At 42.5% G+C, this 26,737-nt stretch overlaps 2 protein-coding genes across 2 annotated transcripts; one reads left to right on the top strand and one right to left on the bottom strand.

The window, feature by feature from the left end:
* Window positions 1-575: 575 nt before the first annotated feature.
* On the top strand, window positions 576-8,210 carry dnttip2 (deoxynucleotidyltransferase, terminal, interacting protein 2). Its single transcript, XM_021324202.2, has 7 exons — window positions 576-710; window positions 2,249-4,140; window positions 5,739-5,877; window positions 6,064-6,159; window positions 6,242-6,406; window positions 6,586-6,695; window positions 7,919-8,210. Exons 1-7 carry the CDS (start codon window positions 636-638, stop codon window positions 8,013-8,015), a joined length of 2,574 nt encoding a protein of 857 aa, XP_021179877.2. The 5' UTR covers window positions 576-635; the 3' UTR covers window positions 8,016-8,210.
* On the bottom strand, window positions 8,113-26,499 carry spata6 (spermatogenesis associated 6). The gene is made up of 11 exons (XM_012877865.3): window positions 26,284-26,499; window positions 25,149-25,286; window positions 22,438-22,486; window positions 22,268-22,309; window positions 22,030-22,151; window positions 20,559-20,639; window positions 17,048-17,476; window positions 13,576-13,681; window positions 12,730-12,770; window positions 11,437-11,600; window positions 8,113-9,359 (listed from the first exon to the last, which is right to left on the bottom strand). Exons 1-11 carry the CDS (start codon window positions 26,365-26,367, stop codon window positions 9,254-9,256), a joined length of 1,362 nt encoding a protein of 453 aa, XP_012733319.2. The 5' UTR covers window positions 26,368-26,499; the 3' UTR covers window positions 8,113-9,253.
* Window positions 26,500-26,737: the final 238 nt, after the last annotated feature.

The raw sequence follows: 26,737 nt of genomic DNA, 5'->3' as shown, positions 1-26,737 counted from the left end.
GGACATCGCAGCAGAAGGTGTAGATCTGAACAATTAAATATATAGTCATATCCACCAAACATTTTGTTTTTAACATTTATTGATGAAGTCTGAGAGTATGATTGAGTACAAGACGGGCTTGAAGATAAAGTTGTTTAAGATTATGTAAAAGGGGTAATTATACTTTATAGTCGGTTTTCTTTTTCAATACATCTAGGTTTGTAGTTTGGTCTAAAGCTAGGCTGCGCTCCTTCATGATCTACAGATTTTTATCAAGAGTGAAACAGGATCTTCAGAGCGCTGTTTGGAGGCAATACTTTTAGCACATTTCAAGTTTTCAGGAGCTAAGATGTGTGTTAGAGTGTTGGAACATAAAAACTAAAATACTGATTAAAAAATCTGTGATTTAGGAAAAAAAATATGGTCACATATTAACATTTAGTTTGCTTTTGACAGCCAAGATAGGTAGATAAAATGGGTATAAATTGCTCTCGCGTTTGTGGTGCTTATTGTTGTTGCCACCAACATTATTCATGCAGTGACACAAACGCTGCTGCTGCGCTCGTCTGCTCGGCCTGTTGCTTTTCTCCCGTCTGTCGATTGCTCAGGTCTGGCCTCTTCAAACCCGGAAGTGAAAGAAGAATATCGCGTCCAACATGGTGGCCACCAGAAGAGGAGGACGCGTGGACTCCCCGACTAAAACAACAAATGAGAAGCAGCCAGTTGTCCAGGTACGTGTAGGAGACAGACGTGTTTAATGAAGGAAACGCGCAGAGGTCCCACGGCGGCTCGATCGGCGGTGATCCAAAGCTGTCGCGTGGCTCGAGACTCACGCGCGCGGACTTGCAGAAGCTTCACGTGGTCAGACAGGAGGCGATCCGAGTTTACTAATGTTTTCATCGCGGAGCAGATGGAAAAACAAGCACGCAGAATGAAGCCGACAGGTTGTTGTTGAACCCGTTCAGTCGAGAGTTTGTAAACACGGCTTCTGGGGGGTTAGTGCTCGGAAAATACTCCAAACCGCTTCACTGACCTCACTTGTTTACTGTCCTATAAACTCTTCAAATTTGATTTTTTTCTTTTTCATACAGCGAATAACTAGACAATCATTATGCCTCCCAATGAGCAATGAATACTCACACTCACAAGTGGGAAACGGGCATAACATCTTCTGTAAAACTAGAAATAAAACTTCCTAAAGGTGTACATTTCTACGAATTTCACTCATTTTATCCGGAACTGCAAAGAAGCGAAGTCATTAATTCATTTCCAAGTTTTAGTTGATCTTTTGTTTTTGTTTTTATAGAAGTGTTATTCAAACTAATCTGCATGGGATTTACTCCTAATCTAATAGTTTAGATTAGATATTGGCTGGTTAGGAATCTAAAAAAAAGTGTAATCGTTTTTATTTATAACGGATAATAAACAAATATTCCTCCTGCTAAACTATAAAACACTAAGACGGTGTCAATGTTACATTTTGCAGGGTAGGGTATCCCCCAACCACCTCCTAAAAATGTAACACAAAGGAATAAATTCAACTTCAATTAGTAAAATTAAGTTTACGGTTGTTGTTGGCTGGTTTTAATAGATTAATACGTGGAGGCAAGACTTGAGGAACAATGCAGAATAAACACGTTTTACTTAAGCAGTGGTTTTCAAGTATCTTTCTCTTTCCTTCATTCTTTTCTCATGAGCTCCTGCCTAGCTTTCCTTCTTGTATCCTACCTTCATTCCTTCCTACTTTCAGTGGTTTCTTCTCTCCTTTTATAATTCCCTCATTTCCTACTTTCCTTTCTTCTTTCCTGCCTCACTGCCTTCCTTGTGTCCTTTCTTCAGGCCTTGTCCTTGTCTTTCCTCCCCTGCATCCGTCCCTTTTGTCAGTCTTTTCCTCTTTGCATCTATCCTGAATTTCTCTCTTTCCTTGTGTCCTCCTTGCCTTTTATTTTCCTTCTTTGTGTCTATCTATTCCTTCTTGATTTTGTTCCTACCTTCCTGTTGTCCTGCTAAATTCCTCTGTGTCTCTTCTTCCTTCTTGCATGTTTCTAACCTCCCTTATTTGGTTCCTTCCCTTGTCCTTCCTTTCCTTTTTCCTTCCTTGTTTCCGTCCTTATCTGCTATAAATTCACATGGAAGTTTGTATCTCATACATTAAAATGAAAAGTATTGAACATTTATATAATTTTTTTCCCCCGTTTATCCTCTGTTTGGAGAACATCGGCAGCTGCAAACTAGTCTTGCCCTTAACTGTCTTGTTTGTGTTAAACAGGCCACCCCCTCCACTGCCAGAAGAACCAGGAGCGCTCAACAGGATGAATGCCCTGTCCCGCCGACCCTCGCAGAGACCTGCAGCCAGAAGGAGGAGAAGCCTGAAGGAGGAACAGTAGAAACTCCTGCCGCCTCCACAAAGAGAAGATGCAACAGAGTCTCTAGAATCCACAGTCCAAAGGATCCCTCTACCCCAGTGGGCTCCATCCACGAAGGCGACACGTCTGACGCGGAGTCCCTCTGCTCTGTGGCGTCAGACGCCGAGCCACCACTGACACGGACCAGACTGAGGAGCAGACAGCTCCGCGAGAAAGATCAGGACCATGAGGTATCCGAGGTGGAGTCGAGCTCCTCCGTCGTGTCTCCGATCAAACCTGGAGTCCGGCGAAGCACGAGAAGGAAGACGTCTGACGAGGCCAAGGCAGACGGCAAAAGGGAAATGCCGCCAGAGACGGAGTCCTGTGGGTCGGCGATGACTGACTCTCAGAGAGTTACAAGAAGTCAGAGGAGATCCGCTCTCACCCGATCGTCCGCGAGACGACTCGCCGAGGATTCGGAGCTCTCTGAGGCCGAGAGCTACGCGTCCAGCGCCTCAGGACGGGGGCCCAGAAGGCCCATCCGTCCTATTCCAATGCACCTGGAGGAGCTGTCTGAAAGCTCCCAGTCCCCCACCAGAACAACTCGACGGACCAGGGCGACCAGGGGGGGCGCAGCGTCCACCGAGGAAGACGATAAGAAACCCAGTTGTGACTCTGAAGGGTTTGAGTCAGGACCCAAATACAGCCTGAGCTCTTCAGGCAGAACCCGTTCTGCTGTCTCCAAAGCTGCCGGGGATTCAGAGTCCGAGGAGGTGGAAGTGGGTTCATCAACGGGCAGCAGAGGGACTCCCTGCAGCAGCCGCGCAGGATCTGGGACCAGCAACCGGAGAGCTCCAACGTCTAGAAGGTCTACAAAGACTAGCAGCGCGGGTTTAGAAAAAACCGAAGAACCGGCCGAAGAGGAGAGCTCGTTAGATGACTCTAAGTTAGAAAGCACAGTGATCGGAGAGGACGGAGACTGCACCCTGGTGGAGGAGCAAAAGAGCCAAACATCTGGAGACGAGGAGAGTTTGGACAGCGCTGAGCTCACGTCCAGCGGAGCTGAGGATGAAAAGGAGAAAACAAAAGATGTGGCACTCCCAGGGTCAGTGTGCGCTGGAGATATCAGTGAGCCTGCAGTGATCACCGAAGACCTGAAGGAGGAGCTGTCCTCTGAAAATAAGGCTGGAGAGGCCTCAGAGATAGAGATGATGGAGGAAACGATCCCACCATCAGAGCCAGCGCAGAATCTCCCGTCTGCTCCAGCAACGATAAGTCAGACGGACTCTGAAGACATTGAGAGGGTGGAGAAGAAGCAGGAAGCTGCAGACGAGCCTCCAGAGGAGGAAGATGTGGAAATCCAGCCAAGGGTGGAGGAAAAACTGGAGGTCCATGTGACGGCGAGCCAGAAGGTAGCGGTCTCAGTAGAGTCGGACTCAGAGCAGCAATCTAAGGACGTTGTTGTCCAGAAGACGAAAACTGTCAGCCTGCTAGACAGCAGCGACGATGAAGACGGCTCTGATGAAGAAGAGGAGGACCTGATGTCTGATGAGGATGACTTGGGGAGCAGAGAAGAACGAAGAGGAAAACCTTCCAGCGTGTCGCAGGCTGCGTCCTCGTCAGCAGTGGATGGGCTGTTTATGATCGACACTCGACCCGGACAAGATGCCGACCTACAGTACTACAGGGAGGAAGAGGAGGCTGCGGATACGGTGGCTGAACAGGAGGAGGAAGATGACGAGTTCATAGATGAAGACGGGGATGAGGATGATGACGAGGATTCAAAAGTCCTGTTCTTGAGCAGAAACCCTCAGTTGTAAGTGAAATAGATTATCAAGGTTTAGAGACATAAATGTAAAGGAAAAGAACGCGTGCAGCGTTGTGGTGGTTTCTGTGTTACACGTCTTTATAGCATGCAAAACTGCTCCAAGGCGGGATGAAGCACGGTGTCGATGGGGACGGGTGGTGCTTCACTTATAGAATCAGAGTAGCCTGGGCTGTGAGCCTCTTAGGAAAAATCATCTGATACAGAGCTGTAGAAAACAAGACGAGATTACCTGTTTAAATTTAATATAAGCTACAGCTTCCTCCATGATTGCTGCCAAGTCCCACGAAGATGTGAACAGAAGCCTTCAAATAAATCTGAATACCTTTTTAAAGAGAACGGACTCTTGAGCCAAAGCAGAAGTGCGTCAGCGGTCCCCATGATAAGTGCAGTCAGTGAGGAAGGAGGTAGGAAAAGGAGCCTGTATGCTTCCTCTCAGGGCTAGTTTTGCCTAAGAACCCCGCGACATCCCTTACCGGTGCTAAAAACCCTTAAGGTATCCCACAATCCTTTGCGTGACATGACTTACCAGCGCAGCCATGCTCATTGAAATTAACGATCTCCGGAGAGAAGAGGGGGCACACTTAGTTAATTTTGGGAAGGCTTTGTGTGCCTGGATTTGTCTCGCATCGTCCATCTCTGTTTCCATCACATAATGACGTCAGAGTTAAAGGCTCCTCTCCTCCCCACGCTAGATTTCTTACTGTCGACCCCATGAAAGGTCAAGGAGCAGGAGCTAGACGCTGTTATTCAGGGGGTTTGGATGGAGCCCTTGTTGTGGAGACCTGTGGATTTCTGAGGCTGCTTATGGATGAAGATGAATCTGGAGCAGGGTGCAAATAAATGAGAGGGCATCAGCTGTTGTCCAAACTTGCTGCTCACCGATACCAGAGTTAAAATGTTTAACAAAAACTGTCACTAATACTACTTGTTATATACGGTAATCACTTATATCTAGCTTCTACTGAATTTTAAACTCACCTTTTACTCCCATATTGTTAGAGATGTCCTTTCAGAGCGCAGCCTCTTTGTTTAAGTCTCTACTCTAGACTCTAAAGCTCCAGATGCAAAAACTTCTTGCACTCGCTTCATACACAGTTCTGCGTTGTTCATGCTCTCTTGTATTTCCCCTTTTGAGGAGCAATGGGCCTCAGCTTCATGTCATTCTTCTACCCCAGGGTGTCGGAAAGCCATGGAGGGAAGTTGTTTGTGTTTCTGGTCAATTTCACTTAAGCAGAAACTTAGAAATAAAAGTTTATTTTTAATCCTTCACATATATAAACAGAGATTAATTTAGTGGAAGATAAACGGTGTCCTCGTCCCTGAAGGAGGGGGTCCAGACTATACAGCTGTCTTCAAAGTCATAGCAATACTGAATAAAAATATCTATCACCTACGCTTTGAATTGCATTAAGTTGCAATATTGAGTTCAGTAGTCTATATGTTTGGGGAGTTTATTATTTCTTAAGATGGCTCATGTAAAGGATGAGCACAGCAGAGCCTCCTGGTTGTTTTATAGCTATGCAGAGGTGAGGGATGAGACGTGGCCGCTGCTCATGAGGGATTTTCTCTGTGCCTATTAATTTCAGGAAAGAGTTGTCCAGCCGTATTGACCCCGGCCTCAGGGTGAAGGAGCTCGGCGGTTTATACATCAGTTTCGATGGCAGCAAATCAAAACCCGTCTCCAGCTCGCTGCAGAAACTAAAGGAAAAGAAGAGCCTGGATGAGGTAAATTGCAGATTGATTTTTTTTCTTTTTTCTTTCTTTACTCTGTTTCTCTGAAGGTGAGCCGAGGTGCAGAATGAATAATGAACGGGATATTTATTCAGATTGGGTTTATAGGTTCTGTCCAAGTTTTTGGACTTTGACCTTTTCCGCGCCGAGTTGTTTTCAGAGCTGTGTTCCTGTCCGCAGGTGATGAAGAAGAGCGTGATCGGACCGGACTTTGAGAAGAAGCACGCGGTGCCTCCCTACAGTGAATCTAAACAAGCCTTAAAGTTGAAACGCAGAGTAAGTTTCGCAGAGTTCTTATTTCTAACCAATTTAATCTGCATCACTGAAGCTGGTTTCGAATTAAATGATGTCTTTTTAGGAAGAGAGGGCGAAATCAACAGGAGACGGTTGGTTTAATATGAAGGCTCCAGAGATTTCCCAGGAACTGAAAGGCGACCTGCAGCTGCTGAAGATGAGAGGGTCCCTGGATCCCAAGAGGTTCTACAAGAAGAACGACAGAGATGGCTTCCCCAAGTATTTCCAGGTCAGTTCCATCCTTTCCTGGCATCTCAAAGAGTTCTTGCAGAAAAATGCAGACCTTCATTAATCTGTTGTGAAATGTTAGCATTTGGCCTAGTTCTGCAGCGCTGCATTGTGGTCCGCAACGATCACACGCTGCTGCTTCTACGGTTTATCACATCCCGTTCTCCGCGTCTCACACAGGTGGGCACAGTGGTGGACAGCCCGGCTGATTTCTATCATTCCCGTATTCCCAAGAAGGAGAGAAAGAGAACCATGGTGGAGGAGCTGCTGAACGACGCCGAGTTCAGACAGTAAGTTACACTCATGAAGGTCGTTCCTCTCGTTTCAACCTCCAACCTTACTGTGTCTAAAAAGCCTTGAACTCATTGAGTCTGTTTATTACAGTGGTATAATCTCAGGGGAAACATTTTGATGAATCATTTAATTTGACAACATTTATTCAGGTTCAAATTATCACACGTTAAATCTGTTAACTTTACAAGGTTGGAGCCCAGAGAGAGCAGGATGTCTGACTTTCCACCTTAAAGGGCAACACACATCAGTGGCGGCTCTGCCGTGCTGCCCTGAGATGAACCTGTCCTGTTCAGGAGCAAAGATGTTTCTGATCAGGTTATCTAAAGCTGGAGTCCAGCAGCCCGGCCACTTTAGCTCCAAAGTGCTTCCAAGACAACAGTTTGAGGACCTTAGCTGAAAAAACTCTTGCTCTCTTCTATTCAGCGCACCCCAAAAACTGTTTATTTGGTCTTTTATGTTTTGGGTCAGTACGCCGGTAAAACACCCGGTCATTACACGTAGTAGTTTACTGACGGTCCGTAGGAGGACATAAGCTGTTAACGGCTCCTTATACCAGAATTTATATTTAAAAACACTCTGAAAAAGAAACTGGGCCCACAGCATCACAGATCTTCCACCGTGACAAACGGGGTCCTCGAGGTGCTTTTTCCACACATTTATCCTGTTTCACACCAAACTCTCCCGGGGGTTAAAGCAAAACAGTCCCAGTAGCTTATAGCAGTGGGAGGTCCAGTAACACTTTTATCTGGCTTCCCTTTGGCATTTCGACGCCATGACATGGAGACTTGGCGACGTTGATTCGCCACTCTTTGCTGACGTTTCCTGAAGGGGAGAGCACATCAGAAGCCCTTTCTGTGCAAACCTGTCAGCAATTAATTTAAGTGGCATAAATGTACTTAAATTAAAGGATGGGAACTTTCATTTTGAGAACATGCTGCTACAACCAAAGACTAACTTATTTTAAGCCAGAGATGCTAATGAACGTGGAGGTAATCTCCAGATATTTAGTCACTCCTTTAATATCGTCTTGGACAGTAATTAATAGATATCCCTTTTTAAAAACTCATTTCAATCTGTTAGCAGGTAAAGGGCAGTGCATTAAATCCTCTGGTGGGTAAAAATGTAATATATCGGCAAAACGAGATGCATCAGTCGATTTTATTGGTTTGTCACTTTTGAAAACACAAACACAAATTGCACTTTTCTTTTCTCGTTCCAGTAAAAACAAAAAGAAGTACCAGCAAATTATAGCGGAGAAAGCGGCACAAGCAGCTGGGAAGAGGAACAAGAAGAAGAAGATATTCCATAAGAAGTGAAGATGTGGCGCGCCCCGACTCTGAGAGCTCGATATTTGGTCCTTTAGCATGAGGGTTGAAGAGGAGAAACTACGATGAACCTCACTGGATCCTGATCTTTACAGACGAGATGATTCCCTAACTCTGTACAGTCATCAGTGAATAGGGCTTCTCATTTTTAATTACAACAACCAATATTAAAGTGTGTGCCTGAAACACGTCTGTCATGACCATCCTTGATGTGATTCTAGTGATTGTGGACCTGAAACTTTATTTAAATATGAGCGTATCTGGACTGCAGAATAAACATTACATTGATATGAAGAAGATGAAGCTGTTGTCAGATTAGCTGGACTCTGTTAGCATTTCTGCTGCTGTAGAAAACCCTTAATACTAAAAGTAGCTTAGATTGTCAACCATGATGTCCCTTTGTGCAGGAAAAGTTAATTACTGTTGCTTCCCTTCTCAAAACTTTAAGATGTTTTTGCATATGTGGTGTCATTCAGTGTAGAAGTGACGAGAGCTCGTAACAGCTACAACATGATTAGCCGTGATAAATACCCCAGCGGCAGAATTACGTCCATCCCACAGATGAATCGGCAGAAATACATTACGCACGGCTTTGATTTTTTTCAATCAAGACATTTCCACGTAACACTATGAAGATGAATGTTTGCATTTCAGTAGCGGCTCGGTCTCTTTGTGCCGCTTACCCTTTCATTCAGGATTTACTTTTGTTCCTTTTCTCTCGCTCGAATCTCTTCGGTCTGTTTTTAGCTCGGGGCTCCCAGCGGTAGCTCTTGGCTACCTTCATGCTTCCCCTTTGTGCTGCGAGAGGCGAGCCCTTCAGAAGCTGCAGCTTACATCCTCCACGTCTCCTTCCCACACACGCAAAACGCTGCTTCAGTATAGTCGAGCCAGTTTAATAAACGGCTTAAAGAGGGGGGGAAAAAAAGGACAACGGCTCTGCTTGGTTTAAACGTCCAATGCAGCACAGAAGACGAGTAAGAGGTAAAATAAACGACCTTCATGTGCTTCAGATGTTTGAAATGTTAATTATATTGAAGGTAAGATTCCCCTTGCCCACTTTTACTTTTAGATTTGATTTCTATTCAAATAGAATCAGATCTTTTATCCCCAAATAACCTTACTAGGACATATTGCTCTGCTATTCCATAATATACATTTTAAAGGGAAAACACTGGATGAATTAGTAGAATTGGTGTCCAGGCCTTGCAGTGAAACGCTCCTGAAGTGGCTTAAAAGTTACAGCTCCCTCTGTGGTCCCAGGTGGTTCTGTGCGTCTGCAGAATCCTCTGGACCCGGCTGTGGATCTGCTCCCAGTAGGACGGACCGGTCTGAAGTCTGAGGAAGACGAAACGGCACATCATGTTTTCATCAAGTATGAGGGCGACTTTACAAAAACACACATTTTAATCGTGCATGTTGTAGAACGAAGCTGTTTTTAACCCAGTTTGTATGAGCAAACACTAGTTAACACTTTGACTGTCTATTCGTTTATACATCCGCTGATCCTTGTAGGGCCAGGAGGGCTGGTCCCCATCTGCAGTGGCCACTAGGCGAGAGGCTCATATCTAGAGAGACTAACCCGACGGGATTGTGGGAGGAAACTATCCAGAGAGAACCCATGCATGCAAACATCCTGCAGAAAGACCTATTTAACTGTGGCAACACACAATAAATCTAAAAGGGAAAGACATTTTTATTTTCAAGTTTTACTTTTTGAATTGAATTAAAATTTTAAAAGCTATGCTTATTCACTGACATATACCTTGCGTCCACTAGTCTGTGCTCCAACCAAAGATAAGGTGAGAGCGATGATGGTGAGCTTCCACTCTGACACTTCAGCTCTTTAGTATCAATAAAACATAACCTTGCTTTTTCCCCTCTAAACAGGAATTCAGATTTTTTTGTCCTCGTAAAATAACAAGTTTTTGTTATTTTAACAAAATAGCACAAGTTATTAATGACCAATAGTGTGTGGCGCATGATGCAATAATTAAATCTTTATCAATGCTCTATAAATGTATGTTTTCTACAGTAAGTCTGGACGCAAAAGAGTGCACTGATGAAAACGGATCCTTCTTTATTGGCTCTCATCCACGTCCATTTGTTGGTACTGGAGGGGTGATAACCGACAGATTGACTCGTGTCTCGTCCTAGCTGGCAGTGTTGGAACAGGAGCTTTTCATCTGTAATCAGATAAACTCGGTACCTGCTTCAAAAAGTCATCAAGGACAAATCATCCCGAGACATGAATAGACTGAGACTCAGAGGCTTAGAGGGCAAAAAAAAAAAAAAAAAAAGCTGCCACTGGCATCTGTCATTTTCTTTATAGATCAGAGATTGGCGGAAAAGACGTGCCCCCTTCCCTGTCAGAGGGAATCTACAAAGGCCGAGTCTAATCTCCCACCCAGCAAATCCTGCCGCGCTTCCAGATGAGAGGAAAGTATCATTCATTTCCTGCAATTTACTTTGCAGTTTAAGATTGTCTATTGATTTTAATGTTTACTTATGGACTGAGCAAAGCAGAGCAAACAAACAAAACGCGACGCCGGTCCTGTCGGCGCGCTCAGCTCACATCCCCTGTGATTGATGACAAGGTCTCTCTGAACGTAGTAAAGTGTGCATCGGGTCAAATGCATCAGTCTAAAGCAGAAACACAAATCAATACCATTTCCTCTTTGTTTTCCCTTCTCGCTGCCTCCTTCGTCAGTAATGACCAAACATGACAAGACATCAGCTTCTGTAATTTAAAAGGTGGAGGGGAATTCATCCCTCCCGTCGAGTGTGATCAAAATTAAAGATTAGATGTGTATGTGTACACACACACACACACACACACACACACACAGATTTGCCCAGCAGCAGCAGCAGCGTATGCGGGCACCTCTTGGGATTTCCATATATTTGTTGTTCACGGTAATTGGGCACTCCTACAGGTGCCAGTTTTGCTTTCGAGATCTTTTGGGCAAACAGAAACGATGCGCACAGATGGATCTCGACAAATTATGGGTAAACAATAGGAAAAAAATTAGGATTATGGTCGCTCCGGCTTCAGTGTGACAATAAGGGCGGTCTGATTGTTTTGCAACAAACCGCCTCGGCGCTTATTGAAATATTTTTTAGCATCTAACGTGTAACCACAAGTAGAAAGAATCAGATGTTTTTTTCCCCTCCTATTTTGTTGTCTTACAGTAGATTAAACTCAGGTTTCTGACATTTTCCTTTCACTCTACTGTTTTGATAATAATAAAAGTCTGAAACAGAAGGCCGACCCAGTCAGCGTTCATTATGTGGGGTCCTTTTGGTCAGTGCCGTATTTTAGGACTAAAACCAAAGATTGATTTAGACACATTTGTCGGGTTTAAAAGTTGAAACAAAATGAGAAAACCCTGTGAGACTGGGGAAGGGGATATACCCGTCTCTGAGGGAGCGGCCGCTGACATTCAGAAGCCTTCCTGGTTCTGACCCAGCCAGGCTGGCCCGAACTGAGGCAGACTCCTGCGCAGGGCTTTTTATCCTGGGTTCACGGCGGGATGGAGTCTCTGGAGACGTCTGGACCCCCACTGCAGCCGGTTCTGTCTAGGAAAAAAAAGAAAAGAAGATAGTTACTCAAGTTATGGAGAGCTTTCAGCTTAAAACTTTTAAACAAACTAATGTGATACATTGAGAGCAATTTATGCAGAAATTAACTTTAAGCATATTTTACTTCAAAGAAGGTATCAGTATACATTTTTGACTACATCTGTCTAAACATGCTGCTGTAGTCTGCCTTTAAGAAGTATTCACACATTACAACCATTAGAATAGTATGCATTAGAACAACACAAAGCTGCTCATAACTAAGGTTCCCCCGCATGTAATCGAATGTCAATATAAAGTCTGCTGTCCTTTGAAAGCCTCAGAGGTTTGCTGGAGAACATTACTGAAAAAAGCAGCTTCATGGAGGAACACAGCCGACAGGTCAGAGATAAAGTTGTTGAGCAGCTGACAGCAGGGTAAGGTTATCAAAAGATATCTCAAGGTTGAACACCTCAAGGGGGACTCTTCAGTCCACCCCTCTGAAAACGAAACCTGTGGCTGTCCACATGCCGACAGGCAGGACAAAAATAGTATTATTTATGCACATACAAGCAGCTATAAGGCCCATGGTTACTCTAGAGGAGCTGCAGGGATCCGCTGCTCAGGTAAGAGAATACATTCACCAGAGAACTACTGACTGGACACAAATCCGGGGGAAAGAGGAAAGCTGTTGCTGAAATAAACCCAATGGACGTCTCTTTTTGCAGTTTGCCTCGAGCCATGTTGAGACACAACAAATGTGGAAGAAGAAAGTCTGGTCAGATGAAACCAAAACTAAACGTTGACATCCAATCAAAAGGCCATGTGTGATGAAAAAACAAAAAAGAAACACTGAATACCCCTACGCCTCTGTGAAACAGGAGTGGCAGCATGATGCTGTAGGGATGCTTTACTTCAGGCAGGACAGAGAAGCTGGTCAGAGGTGATGGGAATATGGATGAAGCTAAATAAACCACAAAGGTGGTTGAGACCCTGTTAGAGGCGGCAAAACACTTGAGACTGCAGTGGAGAGGACAGACCCTAAACATGGGAATGTTTAGGTCAAAGCATATTTATGTGTTAGAATGGCCTAGTCAAAGTCCAGACCTCATTCTAACTGATGATCTATGGCAACGGTAATTGGACTTACTCGCTCCGTTCTCGGTCTGTGACTTCCAAAAAGAGACGAATCTACAGAAAACACAAAGGAAAACTTAGAAGTACAGAACGACCTTCTGAAATTGATCTAAGTATGGTAACAGCATTATTTTACAAACAGCACACAACAAAATAAGAGCACTTTTCTTTGATCTTCAACGGACTATTCGAAAACATATTAAATGGATAAGAAAAACATAAATAAATGCAATAATTTACAGTGCTCAGAAACCTCATGGCAAGGATGTAAGAAGACTGTGGAAATGTCCAGAGTCCTGAGCAGAGGGCAGCGACACTTTAGCATTTCACTTTCAAAGAACGGTTTAATATAGCTTTTCTTTCACATATGTTTTTTTCTGAGATTTAAAGAAAACAAAAATGGAAACAAATGACTAAAACAGAAACAGCAGATGACTTCTTGTACCTTTAGTGACATTCTGTAATGAAAATTGTTTTGAAATGTAGCATGAAAACAGAACAACCGACACCTTTTTATAACTTCATAAATAAAAACACCGGTCAGTTTTTAGATCCTACATGTTGCACTGAAAATTCAGGTTGCAAACACCTGCTGCATTCCTTTAGCAGAAATCAGCGTTTTAATATAAGAACATTTAAAGCTTTTATAAATATCTTTGTAATTATAATGAGGGTCTAATAGCATAACTTTGTTGTGCTGAATTCCTAAAACAGTGAAGTACACAATGTGGAAATATTAACCGTTTCTTTTTCTGCCAGACTCTTATGAAAACAAACTTTAAATCTAGTTTTCCACCAAACTTGGCAGAGTCCTGCTATATAGCTCATATAGCAGCTTTAGCAGGAGTCTGAGTCCTACCTGTGTGAGCAGCTGAGAAACTGAGAGAGCGCCGACTGGAGCTGCCGTTCAGCATCGAGGAGGCGGCCGGCGTTCCCATCCCAGAGGCATTACTGCAGCGGGGGACCTGAAACATCCCAGCATAAAGGGATCTGCTGTGAGACCGTTTTTATGTGTAGAGGGAAACACTCGCACATGTTTTCCTCAACAGCACCCATTCACCTGCCCCACACAACGTTAAATGGCAAAACAAAAAGCCAGTGATTTCCTCCTGCCGCGCTGCGGAAATAAAAACAGGACGAAATGGTCCATTAATCACATTTCCACTCTGTCCGAATGAAGCAAAAACTTCCTTTTTTTACTTCTTTTATCCTTTTTTGAAGCAAATTGTGTGCTGCACTGACAGGAATGACTCTCCTCTGCGCACAAGAAGCTCGTGGAGCTCTGAAACTCCCGCATAATTCTTCCCCTCACCAAGCTAGACCACTTCATGAGGTGTTTATTTGTTAATTGCAGCTTGACACTCAATTAATGGGGTTAATTATAGAAAGAGGATCACCCCCCAGGAAAACGCAGAGGCAGAAAAAGCATGCTCCTGCCTCAGATAAAACAACAGCCCTAATCAAGTGAATTCCATTAATGAGTGTGACCAAAACAACAAACCCAGCATCTTATAATCTGTTTGGTTATTAATGTGCAGGAGGACTTTAAGGGTCTAGGGCATACCAACAGTACCTTACTTATTCCCATTATGCTGTATATTAGGAAACTCACTAACTTTTAGATACCAGTGACTTTAATCGGATTGTTCCTCTTTTAAGATCAGCATGTGTTGCTTTTTAAATCCCGTTCAGGTCCCACAGTGAGGATAAGTTCGCGCGAGTAGTCCAAGTCCATTCATGACGTCAAAATCCATTAAAAGCTAAGATAAAAAAAAAAGATTAACACTGCCTTATTACTACACTCCTTAACTTAATCTGCTTGCATGATTAAGTGAAATTTTGGGAAGCTCCCGCTGAGGTGTGACCTGCAGCAGCTCAGGCTCCTACTAGTCTTATAAACCATATGCTCAGAACACGTCCACTGTTGGATTTTTAAAACAGAGACCACTACGATTAAGTTATTAGCTGCCTTTGCCTTGTTGGATTTTACAGGAACTTAAAACCAAGTTACACGATGGAATAAAAGGTACAATAAGATCCTGACTTCATAAGCTTGATGGTGGTTTTATGGGCTGGGCCAACAGAGGTTTAACTGCATTTTGTTCCTGTTTTGATCACGGCCCGGAAAGCAGTGGCTTTTTAAGATTCCTTCATGTTCGGCCAATAGTTTTGCTGCATGCGCTTGAGAAGAAGCAGGGGAGGAGACCCCAGACTACACTTGAGGCACTGCATTTCCCTTCAGACCTGGGAACCCGTTAGGATCCCTCCAGAATGAGGTGGAGAGTGTCACCAGGCAGAAGGGAAGTCTGGGTGTCCCAAAAAGATACCATAAGTTAAAGAAACATCCCCGCGGGGCCGTTTCTAAAAAGAGAAGAACTGAGAGTCAGACTGTTTACACTCATGTTACTCCCGGGTTCCTATGCATACTTCATGTCAAAATTCAAGACTTTTCCAGACTTTTTCCAGACTCAATCCATTAACCTTCTTTATGATATATAAACAATAAGGTTTCACTCTGGGCAGGCTTTAAATATCGAGCCTGCAAAAATCCAACCTAAGGAAGCTCAGAAGGGTGGAATAAAAGGGAGGTAGGACAGATGGATAAAAAGGGAACACAAAAACCGGAAGGAATTTAGGCAGGGAAGAAGGAAGAAAGGAAGGAAGGAAGCAACCAAGGACATCAGGAAGGGAGGGAGGCAAAAAAAGAGGAGCTTCAGGACCCAAGGATGGAACAATAGGAGGAAGCAGAGAAAGAGATAAAAGCAGAGAAAAAATAAGGGCACTAGAAAGAAAGGAAGAGGTGGATGAAACGAAGGATAAGAAGAAGAAGGAATAAAAGAAAGGAAGGACACATAATAGGAAGATAAGAAGAAAGATAAAGGTGGTAGGGAGGAAAGAAGGAGGACAGAAGGAAGTATACAGAGAAAGAAAAGACAAAAACAAATGGTAAATGTACTTGTACAGCGCTTTATCTAGTCTGACGACCCCAAAGTGCTTCACACCGCGGTCAGTCATCTACACCCTGATGGTGGTGAGCTATGTTAGTGGCCACAGCTGCCCTGGGGCAGACTGACAGAGGCCAGGCTGCCATACAACGGCGTCACCCTCTGACCACCACCAGCAGGGCGGTCAGAGTGGGGGATCAAACCGGCAACCTGTCAATTACAGGACAACCTCCCTAACTTTTGCGCCACTGTTGCCCCAAAAAGGACATCGAGAAGAAAACATATAGACAATAGAATCTGAAATAGTCAGGAAATGCAAATATATTTGCATTTTCTTTTTGTTTTTGTTTTACATATCGACGCAGACCTGAAAAATGCAGAAATTAAGCTCATTAAGTTTCCCTGTCCTTCATATGTTATATGTTTAAAACCTGCTTAGAACCATATATTGTCAAATCTACCAAAATATGTGACAGATTAGACAACAATTAAACATAAATCTAAAATTAGAGCACAGAGAATCACTCAAACAATCCGGTTTGACAGACACACCTGAATGCAGGTCCTTCATTGTCCTGGGATGTTAAACAGGGGAAACAACAAAACACTTTTGCTTTGTTTTTTGTAAAAGCATCTTTATATTTAGATTCTTATTTAAGAGTTTCTTCTGTATCTTTTAATCCCTACCTTATTTTATCACTATAAAGGCAAACCATTTTGAAATTTATTGTTTATTAATATTAATGTATTAACTCATTTATTGTTTTACTATTCTTAACAATACTATTATTATTATCATTAACTCAATAGAAATAGGCAGTTATTAATGCTATTAGTTATTAAAAAAATAGTTTCCTGTTGCACTATTAACATGTTTCCTCTGTTGAAAAACAAAGTAAAAACACAAGTTCATTTACAATTGAAGTGAGAAGAACTCCCTTTAAGCTTTTCTTATCTGGAAAACCTGTAAAATACAAAAACCCGTTTGAAATACTAAGCAGTGCAGAGAGAAAAGCCATCACAAGAAAATGGCCCTAATATAGAACATAACCATAGAAGATTGGGATAAAATTGCTCACAGCAGTTTTGCAGCGGGAACAAAAAAAAAAAAAAAAAAAATAAAAATCCAATTCTCACTGAGAAACTTTGAGGAAATCCAGAAGAAATGGAAATTATATATTATAACAAAACAGCCTGCTTTTATTCAAGTACTCCAATTTTCATGTTTGTTTTTTTCTAAAACCTTCACTGGCCTGTTCAATTAGTTTGGTTCTATATACACAGAGCATTTGAACTGAAACACGTTGCATGATAAATACTGGATGACGTGACTCAAAACAAAGACCTGTGACAAAAAATAAAAAAAAAACAAAACAAAACTCAAACCGAAAAAGGTGGCTGGCTCTCCGTCTCCTTCCGAAAGTGGTGAGGCCCTAGCTGGAGGTGGCTCATCCGCTGCCTGGTGTCGTCGGACAGCTGGCACATCTTGCGGTACGTGTAAGGGGACAGGGCTCGCGTCGTCGAGGAAACCGTAGGCCGTTGGTACCCAGCGTCCACCGCAGCTCTGGTGTCACTGCGCTTCCTGTCCTTGTTTTTTCTTCGAGGGCTGTAGTCCGACGGCGATGCAGCAGGAGAACGTCTAGACGTCGGCGTTCTGCTCGGGACAACGGCCTCAACGTCCGGCTTCTCCTCCCCGTCTTTCCACATCACGCAGTGCGGATTGTCGTCCCGTGTTTTGCTAAACGGCGAAGGCGTCTTTGATGACGTGTGCTGAGACGGGGTCAAAGATGGCCTCACCGGAGAAAGACAACAGGTCTGTTTGTGGCAACGGAGAGACAAGGTTGTTAGCGTTTGTCTTGGACGCGCTGACACTCATCTAAACGTCTGAGCAAGGTCAGAGTTCCTGGAAGGCCGCAATTTATTCCTTTTTATGAAAGCCTCCCCCACTTTAACCATTACGGCCGTCGCTCTCGGTCTTGACAGGCTTGCTCCCGCTGGACAAACCCATTAAACCATTAGCTAAATGATTCCACTTAAGTGTTATAAGAAAACAGCTCTGGCGGTCCGCACTGCCATGGAGGCACCCTCTGCAGAATTACTCCAATAACTCTAATAGCCACTAACATCGTTCTCTAAAGCAATATCTCACTTGCTGCAGGTAATGCCAACCAGGGATAAATAAGTTAAGATAAAATGTTAATTGCATTTGATGGCCATCTCTTAGTCTAATATGATAGAGAGACATCGGCTGGCTGTAAAACAAAGATAATCTAAATGCTAATTAGAAAACTCCCCGCGCATTGAAACTATTTTTTAAGAGAAACCAAATGATGAATAAATCATCATCAAAGCTGCCTTTTGACAATAATCTGATATAACAGGAATTAGGACGTACGCCCTCGCCCCTGAATCCCCCACATCTGTGACTTGGGTCTGTTTTGCCGCTGCTGGACCGGCAGCCGACAGGCGAGTTTAGTTTTCCCGGGTCCCCGGCTCGGAACAGAAGGCTCGACTAATGTGATTAGCGGCGATTTTCACCACAGGTTTTTTTTTTTTTTTTTGTTGTGAGGATAAAGACATCATTCGACAAAGCTTGGCATGTTGATAAATAACAGGAAGGTTAACGTCTGCAGCTCTCCTCGTAGCTCGGCGAAGCTGCCTCTGTCTGAATGCTTCAGAATGTTAATCCTCGTATCATGTTTAAATCCCCACAATCACAGCGCAAACATGGAACGCGCTAAGCAGTGATCATTTCAGCATGACGGCGTCTGAGAGAAAGGACAAAACAGAGTATAACTGCGCCTGACGGACAGGAATTACAGCCCCCTCCAGAAGCTCCTGGGGCTGGAAGTCTTTTTTTGTATTGGTCTTAACTCATATTCTGAATTTGGCCTTTTCATTAGTTCTAATCATCAAAATAAAATATATCAGTCTGTGTGTAATGAATGAATTTAATATGAGTTTATAATATGAGTTTCACTTTTATTAATTAAATTACTGGAGAAAAATCACCTTTTTCATGATATTCTAATTATTTGACCAGCACCTGATACAAAAGAACCACATCAAAAGACGTCACTGTTATCTTGAAGTTAACATGGCGGGTACGGCTGTGTTTGTACTGACGAGAGGTTATCTGGGAGATGCCGTCCTCCCAAAGCTGTGTTGGTAAACAACATAGCTTGTCAGCAGGGGAGACATGTAGTCAGGAAAATGCCTATGCTGAGAAGCCATTAGGAGAGAGAAAATGGAGAAATCCTACTGTCTGACAGCCACAGCGGCGCTCTGATCCAGGCGTCCCCCTAAGGGGCCGCTGCAGAACACGGTGACAATCTGCTTCGCTGTCAGTGACATCCCCATTCAAACTAATGGCTTAGCTTAGGTTGCTGCACCTGGGAGATGCATGGTAGTCTGTTTGGCACAACATGCAAACCACCGGGTGAAAGATCAGATGCCGCAAAGAGATTGTGACAAAATTTTCACTTAGGCTGTTTTTAACTTTTGTTGAGTCCTCTTAGTTCCCCTTTGACTAAGATAAAGTGCACTCCAACAGAACGTGATTGATTCGAAACAAACAGCACAACAGAGGGTTATATTAGCTACTTCATACATCATCATCCAGAAAATATGGTGTATGTCAGGAAAATGTCCGATTATAGAGCCAACTTCGACAGGAAACACCAAAGATAAACCATAAACGTGTTATTAGATGCTTTTTGCTACATGAGAATATCATTGAAAGGTACATTTGATTGTAGTAAATCAACTGAAAAACAGAATCTCCTACATAATATGAATTAGTCACACAACAAAGAAAAACAGATGTTAAATACTGAAGTGGGAGCGTACTGAAGAGCATGTCCAGGTACCTCTTGTACATTCTAGGCATCAGGTCAGTGCTAGTTTTGCATGAATTATTCCATCAGTGTTGCATGATTCTGCCTATCTGCGTGGTTGGGACTGACGTTTCTTATCACCCTCTGGACAGAGCTCCATAGGTTTTGGACTTTGCTTTGACAGGTTTGCTTGCCAATCAAGCTCAAACAGTACGAGCTGTTGGGGCAGGTGCCAAGTTTGGTTAGAAAACAGAATTAGGATCTTCATAAAAGGTATTCAACATGGGGAAGCATGACGTGCTCCAAGATTTCCTGCTAAATAACCTTGCTGAATTTGTAAAATGGAAAACACCCAGAAGACTACATGGCTCCCTAAATCCTCACTTGACATTTGGATACAGAGCTCATAACAGCTTTTGATTCTGTGCGTCAGATGGACGTTTTTTTCTGCCATACTTTTTCCTTCCACTTAACTTTTCTTGCATATGTGCTTGGATAAAGAACTCTGTGAACATTTAGGACCCTGAACAATGAAACCAGGTGGCTTCTCTCAGATTGTGGCGGCGATAAGTGAATTCCTGCTGGTCAACTATTAAGTCAAAAGATTGTAGCTGTGTAGGTAATAACAGAACGATTCTGTGCAAATTTAAAATTCATTTTAAGTTTAGTTTAATAAACCACAGTCATCAATATCAACAGAATAACATACATTTTACTATTGGATCTGAATTATTCAATAAAATAAACTTTTCAATAATTTTCTAATTTGTTGGGCTATGACAAAAAGAGAGAAAGAGGGGGATCAAAAATCATCACTGCCTTCCCGTAATTAGATTCACGACGAGGGAACAAACGCCCTCGAGATGCTGCTCGTATGGACAGTAGTCATGGCAACAGCAGAGGCTGGGCATGTTTAGTGAAAACAGACAAATGTGATGGTGAGCAACACCACTCATTACGGCCCTCTGTAGGGTCATCTTCAGCGCTCAGGACGTGTGGGATCACATATTTCGGCCAAGAGCAAACAAACACACAGAGATGTATTAAACCGAGCCACTTACAGGTGATGGAGCCCAGCTGTTTCTCCCGCCACTCTCCTCTATGACCGACGCCGTTGCAAACTCCACTTTAGGGGAGATTCCCTGGCAAGAGACGGACAACGGGGGGGAAAACAACGCCTTTAAGAGTCCGCGGAAAACAAAAAGGACACATAAAAGCTCTGCGAGGGACACCAATTTACGAGCACAAATCTTCAATCTGTTCCTGAGTCGTGGATAAAAAAAAACAAAAAAAAAACACAAACAGCAGAAGAAGAGAAAAGGCACCAGTGATGTTTAAATAATAGGGCTTTTCGGGAGAGACGTATAAATTGCTACGTCGTCCAAACACAAACACATAAAAGCACTGGTGAGGGGAACAGTGTTTAAAGACATTTAAATATGCCAGCTGGTGCCTTGGAGGACAAGGGGGATGATAGGAAAAAAAAAAAAAAAACTGCAGTCAGGGAGAGATGAAGGGATGAAAGCAGGAGGCTGTAGGAAGAGAAAACATGAAATAAACACACAAGTTTAGGTCTTTTTTTCTTGTTGATGGAATTAAGATAGTGGATTGCTTCTTTAATAAAAAAAGAAAAGCCCAGCTTTTCTGAATAAAGCATTTTCTCAAAGACAAAATGGAGCTTTTGATTGGGGTAATCTAATCCGGTGCACAGATGTCAGACCAACGAAGACAAGAAGAAACAGTTTTCTTTTACATCTAAACGTCGTGGTGCTGATCATGGTACGTCACATGGAGATTTCTGCAGCTTTTAAATAAAGCATAAATCAACTTCACGACAGTGAAACGTTTGCTTGATTGACTGATGTCCAGGTGTGCAGTATGAATTCAGTGGCTTATGTAAGCAGGAAATAAAAGGCAAGAGTTGGCTGCCATATAGTTAGCTTGTAAAAAAACAACAACAATGACTCTGTTTCACATTTAAACATTTGAGTTTTTGAACAAGTAACCAATAAAAAATATCAAATAAAAACCAGAGTGGTTAACATATTTTCAAGGTCAAACTTAATTGCCTGTCAGATTTAAATTTCCAGTGCTCAGTCCGTCTTTAGCCAACTTTAAAGTATAAAGACACGTTAATGATGTATTTATAGCTGATGTTTTTCGACAGTGGTCAGCTTTTAAATATATAACCTGCAGGAAAAAAATGACAAAGACGGAAAAATAGAGGAAAGTACAAAGTATACTGATGGATAGAAAGTGTGGTTTCCTTCCACAGAAGTTTTTTTTTTTCAATAATATTTTGCAATAATATTAATAGAAATACTATTGAAGAAGCTTACAGGAGAACGGGAACCTAACTGGATCCGTAAATTGATCCCAAGAAAGAACTTCTAAAGTTCCTCGATAATAACGCTGATTCCTTTCAGGAAACAACTTAAACACAAATAACAAACCACGTTAGGTCCAAACTATGCAAACCTAATCCCCTAAAAGATCGCAGAACTAAAAGGGAACCAAACTTAACCAGCTCACAGGAAATGAGGAGGATCTTTTCATCAGAATGTCTCTTTCTGCAGCTCCAGTAGCAGCCAGTGTGGGACCAGGGTACAGGAAATCTCTGCTGCATTCCTCCATCGTGGCAAGAATCTCCCCCTCTAACAGAAACACATACAGTTACATCAAATCCACATTAAAAGGTCATCCTCCACAGCCCGATGACTTGATGGAGTGGAGCTTAACACGCCCATATGGCACCAACAGAAACGCATACCTGGAGGGACCGACTGAATCAGCTCAAAAACTGTTGTGTCAGCTGAGGAGAGGGAAAGCATAAACAGTCTGTAAGCTAATGATTCCTAGCGCGGCTAATAGCCTTTAAGCGTGCAAACAACGAAATTCAGGAATAAGAGATGAGCAAGCAAATCCCGGACGGCCATTTACCTTCGAGGAGGTCAGCTACATCAGCAGGGTCAACAACGCCAGAGAAGGTCTGGTAAAACAGATAGAGGACAAACAAAACAAGTCGATATTCATAACAAGATCGGGCAGACGGGCCAGAATCTATCTCAGCCATTCTCCTCCGTGTAAGCTGCCTTGTTTTTATCAGGAAACACAGAGATAAACAGCGTCTTGCAAAAGTATTCAACCCCCTTTTATCCATTCTGTTACATCCAACCTCTAACTTCAATGTTTTTATTCTTATTTTATGTGCTGGATAGTGTAAGATGGTGAACTGAAATGAGAAAAATATACTTTTTTTTTTTTTTAAATGCACTGTAAATTGGCTTCGAAGCCCCTAAAAAGTTCTGGTGCAACTAATTACCCTCAACTGTCACATAATTAGTGAAATTAAGTCCACCTGTTTACAATCCAAGTCTCACATGATCTGTCAATAAAAACAGACTTTTTCTAAAAGGCTCTAAAGGCTGCAGCACCACCAAGCAAGAGGCATCAAACTATCAGGACCAATGAGCTCTCCAACCAGGTCAGGATGGGGTTATTAAAAAAATATCCAAATCTTTGACGTTCCCCCTGAGCACCATGAAATCCATCAACTTCAAATGTAAATCACCTGGTACCACAACAAAACTGTCAAGAGAAGGCCGCCCAACAAAACTCACAGACGAGGCCAGGAGGGCATTAATCAGAGAGGCACAGAGACCAAAGGTAACCCTGGAGGAGCTGCAGAGCTCCACAGCAGAGACTGGAGGACCTGTCCACAGGACCACAATGACCCGCAGACTCCATAGAGCTGGGCTTTATGGGAGTATGACCAGAAACCTAGTGTTAAAAATAAGAAAGCATGTTTTGAGTTTGCCAAAAGGCACGTGGGCGACTCCCCAAATGTATGGAGGAAGGGGTCTGGTCAGATTAGACTAAATTTGAACTTTTCAGACACCAAGGAAAACTCTTTGCCTGGTGCAAACCCAACACATCCGGTCACCGCAACAGCACCATCCCCATAGTGAAACATGGTGGTGGCAGCATCATGCTGTGGGAATGTTCTTAAGCGGCAGCTACAAGGAAACTGGTCCAAGTGGAGGAAAAGATGGATGGTGCTAAATGTGTGGATATTCTGGTGCAGAAGGGAAACATTTAGATGTGTTGGAATTAAAGTCATGGAGCCAAAGTCCAGACCTCAATCCAACTGGGAATCTGTGGTTCGACTAGAAGATCGCTTCACAAGTGAAACACCTCCAACGTGAAGGAGCTGGAGCAGCTTTCCCTCGAGGAATGGGTAAAAATCCCTGCGGCAAGACATGGTGAGCTCACAGACGGATCCAAAGCCTCTTGCAGCTGGTATTTCTGCATCAATACTGACTTTAGGGGTTAAACAGTTATGCACGCTGAAGTTTTCTCTTGTTGTTGTCCCGTTTGTTGTTTGCTTTACAATAAAGAAAATAATACATCTTCAAAATTGCAGGTATGTCTTCTTTAACTTAAATAGGGGAAACTTTCAAAAATAATCTATTTTACATCCAGATTGTGAGGCAAAAGGTTGTGAAAATTGTCAAATAGCTTTAAAAGGCACTGTAGTCAGACAGCAATGATGGCGGTAAGAATATCAACAATGTATTCAGAAATGTGCACAATGACCTTCTGATGGCAGAAATCCCAATAAAATAGAACCGGTTAGTAAGAATAACATGTTACCCTGTAACATGTTGTCACGTCACAAACTGGATTTTGAGGTTTTTACGCGGCGGCCCAAAACAAACTCGGCCATGAGTCCCCAAGTGAAAGGGAAAATATGTATGGTATAACATTTTCTACAAATTAAAATCTGAAAAGACCAGCATGCATTTTTGCTAATCTCTGTTGAGTCAACACTTTGCAGAATCACCTCTATAAACACATGTTTACAGCGTGCAACAAGTTTTTCTTTCTTCTAGCTAATCATTCACTGCTGACGAAAAGCATCCCCACAGTGAAACATGGTGGTGGCGGCGTCACGATGGTAGGTTGAGGGTGATGTGCAATATTAGTTTTCTGTCACATATAATGTTTAGCATATAGGTAAAAAGAAGTTATATTTTCTGAACAGAGCACATTCTTCCATTTTTTCTGAGCCAGTTACACGGCTTAAGGCAAACTGAAAACAGGACTTTCATGGCTTTCTTTCTTCTCAGTACTTGTCCCTTATGGCCTTGTCAACAGATTTTCCTTCCTAAGTTGCAGGGACATCTGAGCGGCTTCTCTGATTAATGCTCTCTTTGTCCAGTCAGTCGGTTTACATGGACAGCCATGGTCCGTGAGAAGTACAAAGATTGGGATATAGTTGTATAAGCATAATGGTGGATGGATACAAAATGTATGACACACTTATCAGATTTTTAGGGGCTGTTTTATTCATAATTTTTATTTTCTTTCTACTTTGCAATTATGCAAAACTTTGTGTTGTGCAAACACATAAAATCCCAATAACATACTTTGAAGTTTTTGGTGGCGATGTGAAAAATTGTGGGGGAATAAATCCAAGGAGTATGAATAAAATGTTGCCAAAGGTTTCAGATAGAAAAACAGAGATGCAACTGGGGGACTGACCCAGTTTCCCATAACAAGCCAAAGCAGATAAAAGTCAACACATGACTATGTTCAACTGCCGTTCTAACAAAACCCTTCGTTCTAATGATCTGCTATTTCACTCTCACCTTGACAAAAACCATTCTGTGGTGGAAGAGTAAAGGGAAAACAGGTGGCAAACATGGAGTCTTCTTGTACTGGCCCATTATACGCACACTGAGGTAGATGCCGTGCCTCTTGTGCAGAAGGACTCCTGGGCTCGTAACCTGCAAACAAACAGAATACCATGGCAGCAATTTCACAAACTAGCCGTTCATAGCAATAATTTGTTCATTCATTCACTCAGAAATCAACAGTGGTAGTTTCACGTTTAGATTACGTCTGACAGAAATATAATCCTTGGCATGATTATGAGCTATATAAAATGGTTTTAACTTGTAGCATTTAACTTTAGCCTTAATTTTCAAAATACGATTTAAACTTTGAAACATAAGTGAACATTCATCGAAAGGTGGTAGATGGCTGATCACATCTGATAGAAGTCAAAGATAAATAAGTTAAAGAAGGAACCACTACTTTGGCATACTAGAAAGAAGACTTTCCATTACTTTATGCAAGTAAGTACATTCAGTGAAATATTTTTGACTTTAAAATTATATAAAAATACAGTATTTCTGTATTATTTTAGCACTCGAAGTTTGTAATCGTTTTAAGACTAACAAAAAAGTTAAATTAATTTACCACTGATATTTTGACACTTAAGCTGCAAAAAGCTACAAACTGTAAGAAAGAGGATGGATGAACAGACAAATTCATTTCAGAATTTCCGGATTAAGTAATATCCATGAAAAGCACATATAATGCATAGTTGGTATTTAAAAAGCTCAATCTAGACCAGTCAGATTTAATGATAAAGTCCGTGTAAACAACTTTACACGAAACATTTCGTTTTAGCTATTTGTTGTTGACAGCGTCTTTATTTCAAGTCATAAAGATTTCTAGGTCCCACCTTGGAATTGTATAAAACAGCAGCTCTGTGTGACCCATACTAAAGTAAATATAAAAGCATAAAATCTTTTGCTAAACTCAAAATATCCGTCACAAATTAACTGGTGAACTAACAACCTGGTATTTTGGGAGACATGGTTTGCAGAGAAAACAGGATGTGTGAACTTGCTAGCTAGCTTTCTGTCCCCAAAGCTCGAGCAACAGGTCGGTTTTCTGGATTTTTGTGCCGAAGCGGCAGCTTTTTCACACACTTACTGTCTGAATGTCCAGGTACACTGTACATTTTAGCGACTTCTGGCGGTTTTTGCTGGAGTTCAGCTTCTTCTTCATCGCCACCATTCATCTGACTCTCCAAACTTCGTTGTCATAACAGCAACAGTCACAGGGCGGATGCGTGGTCATGTGACCAGTAAGTAACCAATCAACGAACACTTTCCCTTCCAGCGCTTTTCAACCAGGACTGGGATTGAAAATCTTCATGGGCAATCATCGCGATAACATGTCTGAGGAGAAGTGTCTTGTCGCCACTAAAAATAAAGTTCAAACTAACTACCGGTAATCCCGGTTTGCTTGTAAACAAAGAAAAAGTACAAATTACAATGCTCATGCATGGTTACGTTTTAGTTTGCAAGCTTTCAATACCCATTATTCCTGCATGTCAAATGGATACATAATAATAAATGTATTCATAATATGGACGTATTTTCCC

This window comes from Fundulus heteroclitus, chromosome 9, assembly GCF_011125445.2.
Source record: "Fundulus heteroclitus isolate FHET01 chromosome 9, MU-UCD_Fhet_4.1, whole genome shotgun sequence".
NCBI lineage: Eukaryota > Metazoa > Chordata > Actinopteri > Cyprinodontiformes > Fundulidae > Fundulus > Fundulus heteroclitus.
This window is presented reverse-complemented; position numbering and strand designations above follow the sequence as displayed.

Coding starts and splice junctions, on each gene's coding strand:
- spata6 (XM_012877865.3), bottom strand. CDS start 26,367: ATGGTGGCGATGAAGAAGAAGCTGAACTCCAGCAAAAACCGCCAGAAG. Junction 22,152..22,267: donor GATTCAGTCGGTCCCTCCAG/GTATGCGTTTCT, acceptor TGTTTCTGTTAG/AGGGGGAGATTCTTGCCACG. Junction 13,682..17,047: donor AGAGCCAGCCACCTTTTTCG/GTTTGAGTTTTG, acceptor GGGATGTTTCAG/GTCCCCCGCTGCAGTAATGC.
- dnttip2 (XM_021324202.2), top strand. CDS start 636: ATGGTGGCCACCAGAAGAGGAGGACGCGTGGACTCCCCGACTAAAACA. Junction 711..2,248: donor AGAAGCAGCCAGTTGTCCAG/GTACGTGTAGGA, acceptor TGTGTTAAACAG/GCCACCCCCTCCACTGCCAG. Junction 6,407..6,585: donor GCTTCCCCAAGTATTTCCAG/GTCAGTTCCATC, acceptor CGTCTCACACAG/GTGGGCACAGTGGTGGACAG.